The sequence below is a fragment of the Hibiscus syriacus genome, unplaced genomic scaffold, assembly GCF_006381635.1.
Source record: "Hibiscus syriacus cultivar Baekdansim isolate YM2019G1 unplaced genomic scaffold, ASM638163v2 tig00112349_pilon, whole genome shotgun sequence".
Lineage (NCBI taxonomy): Eukaryota > Viridiplantae > Streptophyta > Magnoliopsida > Malvales > Malvaceae > Hibiscus > Hibiscus syriacus.
Genome location: NW_024063310.1, coordinates 1,287,736 through 1,294,374, shown reverse-complemented (window position 1 = coordinate 1,294,374; position 6,639 = coordinate 1,287,736). Strand labels below are relative to the sequence as shown.

Sequence of the window (6,639 nt, the reverse complement as noted above, 5' to 3'; positions counted from 1 at the left end):
TTTTCAGTAGTTAGATCCCCTTTTATGGTTAGTTTGTCGATACAGTCAGATTTGTTCGTATCTTTATTTTATTTGAGCATTGGTTAGGTTTTTTTAACTTTTTCCTTTTATGGTCATTGTGTGATCTAGATGGCTAGTTTTTGTGTTAATGGTTATAGGAAAATGTCCTAATTGTAATTTAGTTTACGTTTATGGTTATGCTTGTAAATCTTCATTGTAATTCTAGATATTTTCTATTTTTAATAAAACTAACGGCTTTCTATAAAAAAAATATTATTATATCTTAAAAACACTAAGAATTCATTTATTTGAACCATCGATAATATATTCTTTTTAATTTTAGAAGAATAAGCCAAAATTTCAAACCTTAGAACATTCATAATATTCCAAAATCGTTGTAACCAACTAACTAGCTACCCTAGTTCATAATAATCTAATTTTAAAACAAATAAACTATCATTTTCATTAACAAGAACAAGACTTTCAAGCAGGATCTTACTCCCCTTCACGTAGTATTTATAAATAGGATCAAATTGAATGGTTTCGATAATCAGCACAAAAAACCCAATCAAAACAAAAATGTCAGCCCCGACATTCATTTTCTCAATTCTTCTTCTTCTTCAGTTCCTCTTTGCCTCCCTGACCTACGCCTCAGATGGCAGTTGGCAACTCCTACAAAAAAGCATCGGCATCTCAGCCATGCACATGCAGCTCCTTAATAACGACCGTGTGATTATGTTCGATAGAACCGATTTCGGGCCGTCAAATTTGCCACTTCCCGGAGGGAAATGCCGCAATGATTCAACTGACACGGCGCTCAAAGTGGATTGCACAGCTCATTCAGCCGAGTACGATGTTTTCGCCAATAAATTCAGGGCTCTCATGGTCCAAACCGATGTTTGGTGCTCTTCAGGCAGCATCATGCGCGACGGTAACTTGGTCCAAACAGGTGGTTTCAATGACGGTGACCGTAGGGTCAGGGTGTTCAACCCCTGCCGGACATGCGATTGGAATGAAATACCAAATGGATTGGCGGTGAAAAGATGGTATGCTTCTAACCATTTATTTCCCGACGGAAGACAAATCATTATCGGTGGTCGAGGACAGTTTAACTATGAGTTCGTCCCTAAAAACATCGTCGCTAATAAGATCAATTTACCTTTCTTGTCGGAAACCAACGACAAATGAGTGGAGAACAATCTCTACCCTTTCGTTTTCCTCAACGTTGAAGGAAACTTATTCATTTTCGCAAACAATCGAGCCATCTTGTTCGATTATGTCAACAATAAAGTCGTCAGAAACTATCCCACAATCCCTGGCGGTGAGCCTCAAAGCTATCCGAGCACAGGGTCCGCCGTTTTGCTTCCGTTGAAGAACTTGAAAGCTCCGGCCATTCAAGCTGAAGTTCTAGTTTGTGGCGGTGCTCGTAAAGGAGCTTACCTCCAATCTTTAAAAGGTGTTTTCATGAAAGCATTGGATACATGCGCACGGATCACTATAACCGACCCGAATCCACAATGGGTCATGGAGACGATGCCCTTAGCTAGAGTCATGGGTGATATGATACTGCTTCCAAACGGCAATGTCTTGCTCATCAATGGCGCAGGTTCCGGTTCAGCAGGATGGGAACAAGGTCGAAACCCAGTTTTGAGTCCCGTTTTGTACCGACCCGATAACGCTATCGGGTCACGGTTCGAGACACAAAACCCGACAACCATCCCCCGTATGTATCATTCCACGGCGGCTTTATTACGTGACGGGAGGGTTTTAGTCGGCGGAAGCAATCCTCACGCGTTTTACAACTTCACCGGCGTACTTTTCCCTACAGAACTAAGCTTAGAAGCATTCTCACCGGCTTACTTAGACACTAAATTCGACAACCTGCGACCGACGATCGTCGCTCCGAAGTCGATGTCGGGGATGAGATACGGGAAGAAATATACGATCCAATTGATGATTCTTGCAGGTGGAAATGTGGATGGAAAGTCAATATCGGTAACAATGTTTGCACCAGCTTTCAACACACATTCGTTTTCGATGAATCAAAGGTTGCTTGTTCTTGGGAACGAAAAAGCCACAGCTTTGGGGAACTCAACGTTTAACGTTGAGGCCACCATGCCGATTTCGGGAAATCTGGCGCCGTCAGGGTTTTATCTTCTGTTTGTGGTTCATCAAGACATTCCCAGTAAAGGAATTTGGATCAAGTTATCGTAAACTAAAGGAAGAAGGGAAAAAACATTCATTCAAATTTCTAAAATAAGGTCTGTGATTTGTTGTAAAGCATTGCTTGATAATATGATGTCTGTGCTTTTTATGTTTTTAAAGGTTTGATGATTCCATGTGTACGGTTATTGCATTATTCTTGGAGTTAAAATGCAGTTTGACCACATTAATTTATAATGTTATAATTCGTAGAGGGACTATTTACCAAGTTTATCCATTTATACAAACTCAGTCAATACCATCGATCAAATATCAAAATGTTAGTAGCCCTTGACTGCGGGGGTCCAAGACATTAAACGACCTTGACGCAGCGGGAAACACGGTGAAGGGTTCCGCCATGGAAGTAACGACCCCAACAATGCTTGAATACTATGATCAAATGTTCAAACTTCAATCCAAAGCCACACTTGTTCACTACTTCGAGGTCACTCCTTTATTCCATTTCCTCTCTGGGTTTCTTTTTGTTCATATTCATTGATCAATAAAATTCATGATTTTCCCTAATTTTCTTATATGGGGTTTCACTTTTCAGGGTGAAGATGGAAGGAAAGCTTTGGTTTTGGATAACACGATCTTCCATCCACAAGGTAGTGGTCAACCTTCTGATACTGGTTTCGTTAGTGTCACAAATCCCAACCTCAGATTCTGCGTGCAAGATGTTCGATCAAAAGATGGAGTTGTAAGTAGTGATGTTGGATCAAATTCTCGTATAATTTAGATATTTTATTTGTATTTTCTATTGATAATCTGTTTTCAGATTGTAAGTTCACTTGTATAAAGTTTACAACCCTTTGTTTTTGAAGAATAATTCTGGGTTTTTTTCCTTTGGTTCAAAGGTGTTTCATTATGGAGTCCCTGAGGATTCCACCATGGAAAATGAATTAGAGCAAGGGCAAGGGAAAGAAGTGATTTTGCAAGTGGATGAATCAAGGAGGATGCTGAATTCTAGGTAGTTGGTTTGGAGGGGAATTCTCTTCATCTATTTACATTGCATTTTCAGTATAAAAAAGTTTCTATAATTATTATGAATTTATTGTGATTTGCTGGTTTAAGATCATTTCCTCTGTTTGTTTCTTGTTGTCTTACTGTTTAAGCTCCTTCAATTGTTTTCGATCATTTTCTTGGCTATATTTACTATTTATCTTCAACTACTGCTGACTGTTGTTGAGCAGGCTGCACTCAGCTGGGCATTTGCTTGATGTTTGCACGAGGAATGTTGGTTTGGGGCTTTTGGAGCCGGGTAAAGGCTACCATTTTCCGGACGGGTAAGCTTTCGATCAACCAGTACTTGTGGACTAATTGCCACAGGAAAAAAGCTTCAAACTTGCATGTAATCTGCATAAAGATAGACCCTCTATGTTGTTTGATATAGTACTGAAAAGGAGGAGCTTATCATGATTGTTTGGGATTAATTTCCTATTTCTCTGTGTTGTTGGACTTACATGCTATTTAGATTCGAGTGTGAGAGTCAGATATGGGTATATATCTAACATGTGTATATTTATTTACTTCAAAGTTTTTCTATGCATTTGGAGGGTGCTTGGAGAATTATATTCTCATATCCATGTCCTAAGATGTTTCCGGAAATTGAAGTGTCAAAGTAATATAGTTGGACACCTTTAGTTAGTCGTATAATTAACGGTTGAACTGTTACGAGGATCTTTCTGTTGAATCTTCGATTCCGATGTTCATATTACATCAACCTTTATTCTTATATGCAAAGACGGGTGTATAAAAGTAGCATTCTTGAAGTTCGTTTTCTTTTTCAGGCCATTTGTGGAATATAAGGGCACGATTCCACCGAATGAATTCAAAACAAGCAAAGGGAAATAGAGATAGAAGTTAGTGACTTGACATCTAAAGGAGGTAAAGTAAGTATCATTTAGATCTGTCACGTGACTTTTCGTTATGTTGCAGAGCATTTGTTTGTGAACCTCATCCTGGTTTCTTTCAGGTCTATGCAGCGGTATTACCATATGAAGAATCTGCTGAGCTTTGTGGCGGTTCTCTTCCGGATTACAGTTCCCTGGTAAGGATGTTTTATGCCGTTGTCGCCTGTAAATAGCAGTTATAAAGCTCAGGGGATCGGTACTTCGGTAGAGTCGGGAACACTACGCAATGACTGAAATCCTGATAGAATTCAGAATCCGATTCTTTGTTGTTGCTAATGATGGCCTTGTTTTTGAGTCTCGTCCAGGGCAGCAATCCTTGTATCATTAAGTTAGAAGACAACCCTGGTTGCCCTTGTGGCGGATCCCACGTTTCCGATATTTCAGAGATCATAAGTATGAAGGTATATCATCAATTATCACTTGAAAAAAATGATAATTTGAAATCATTTAATGGCACTCATATGTATCATCTTACTCTCATGCCTGACCATGCGTGCTGACAATATAAATCGAATTATAATGAGTGCCAGATACAGGTATATATCTGAAGAATTATATGCTCATACCCGAGTCCAAATATCCGTTGGATACTTGTATTTAAAGCTTCCATTCATATGATCTGATTATCTTTTCCAGGTCCCTCGAATTGGAACCAAGAAGGGGATGACAAAAGTGTTCTACACCATTGATATATAGGTGATGTCATGCCATACGATAAGATGCTCATTGTGCGAATAGATTTGGTACATTTGATTCACGGAATGTAAGATTACTTTTGGGAATAAGATTATCGAAATGTAACATTACTCTGGGAATGTTGTATTACTTTGTTTGGTTTGCTTAATAGGAGTGTAAGATTATAATGTTTAATTGGAGGAATATAAGATTATTTTGATGTATATTTTACTAAATTATCCTTGTTCTATATATATTTTTTAACCAGTAAAATTTTAATATTAAATTATAAATATTTGAATGAAAATTTATAAAAATATTTTAATTATTACACTATCTAAGTTTAAAGAAAAAATATATTTAACATATAATTAATATAATTAGTATATCAAACTTATAATTTTAAATAATTTTCATAATTATCATATCTATTTATATATAATATAATATAATATAAAAATAATATTGTGATCTCAAGTGGACAAATATATTAATTTTTAATGTATAAGATCTATTCTTTAATAACTCAAAATTAAATATTATTATAAATAATTACAATTTTACAATAATAATATTTTCACCCATAAAATTATAAAATAATTAATATACTAAATGTTAAAAATATAAAATAATTTTAATTACTCAAATTTATTAATAATATTTTATTAAATTAAACTATTTGTATATTATTATTATTATTAAGTTTATAATTTTGAGTAAAACACGAAGAATAAGAATTGATAAGGAAAAAAATTATTATTTCAAGGGTAATTATGTCCAAAATGGTAAGAAATGTTCATTATCTAAGAATTTAGATGTAATGATATTCTCACCATTTTAACTCAAAAATGCTACTATTGGTAATAAATTATTACCTGATAATGATGTTTTTCGTGAACCAAATATGGAAATATAATTTCGGAAAAGATCATTAGGGTAATTTGGAGCTTAACATTCGTATTGTGCTCTTTGGCCTTGCCTAATCTCATTTGCTTTGTTATGCTGTCATTACAAATCTTCTTTATATTGATTATCGGTCTACCGAAATTCTCTCGAGACAGAGCTCGACAACCACGGCGCCTCGCACTAGGACATTCTCGTCGAACCGGTCCCGACCATCATCGACAAGGTTTCACAACCCTAGTCTCTACCTACATAATTCAATTAATTAGCTTATAGAAAACACGACAGAATACAATGAATTCTCGTGAGCTAGCAAGTTGCCTAATTTGACCCATCTCATCCAATGAGTTATATTTATTGTATATGCATGTATCTCATTTAAGTAGAAAGTTTAGCCATTTAAGATATCAAATCCTAAAACCTATTAACCCTGTGCCAAAAATATGTGGAGGTCATGTGTTATTTTTTTAATGAGGTCCTTAAAATATTTTATAATAAAATAAAATTGTAAAATATCAAAATTTGCTATAATACAATTGTGTCTTTATAAAATTAAAAAAAAATCAAACATATGAAAGTAAGATAATGTTACAAAATAACTCCATAATTGTGACATTTTATCTAGAAAGTATCAACATTTAAACGTTCTTAGAAATAAAATTATGATATATTTTGCGGTCTTGTGATGTATTATATGCTAACGGTGTGATTCTGCAGTCTATTTTACCAACAACAAAAAGAGGAAGAACTAAATTCCTTGAATCAAAAGTTAAGATATAAAATTTTAAATATGTAAAAGTATAATGACTGAGAGCACAATTAGACCTATAAAAATACAGAAGGTTCGTGTCTGTACGAAACAGTTGATGTTCTGTGAATAAATAATTGGATTGTCTACGTGAGCTGACAAGTTGCCTAATTGGACCCGTCTCTCCCATTGAGCCAA

General features: G+C 35.4%; 2 protein-coding genes and 1 pseudogene across 2 annotated transcripts; all 3 read left to right on the top strand.

The window, feature by feature from the left end:
- The first annotated feature begins 575 nt into the window (after positions 1-575).
- On the top strand, positions 576-1,223 carry LOC120178402 (aldehyde oxidase GLOX-like). Its single transcript, XM_039184256.1, has one exon. It carries the CDS (start codon positions 580-582, stop codon positions 1,186-1,188), a length of 609 nt encoding a protein of 202 aa, XP_039040187.1. The 5' UTR covers positions 576-579; the 3' UTR covers positions 1,189-1,223.
- On the top strand, positions 580-2,214 carry LOC120178426 (aldehyde oxidase GLOX1-like). The gene has a single exon (XM_039184271.1). The coding sequence runs from the start codon at positions 1,465-1,467 to the stop codon at positions 2,212-2,214; it is 750 nt and encodes a 249-aa protein (XP_039040202.1). The 5' UTR covers positions 580-1,464.
- A 281-nt stretch (positions 2,215-2,495) lies between these two features.
- Positions 2,496-5,026, top strand: LOC120178398 (annotated as a pseudogene).
- Positions 5,027-6,639: the final 1,613 nt, after the last annotated feature.

Excerpts from the sequence above, each read along its gene's own strand:
- LOC120178402 (XM_039184256.1), top strand. The coding sequence starts at position 580 with ATGTCAGCCCCGACATTCATTTTCTCAATTCTTCTTCTTCTTCAGTTC.
- LOC120178426 (XM_039184271.1), top strand. The coding sequence starts at position 1,465 with ATGAAAGCATTGGATACATGCGCACGGATCACTATAACCGACCCGAAT.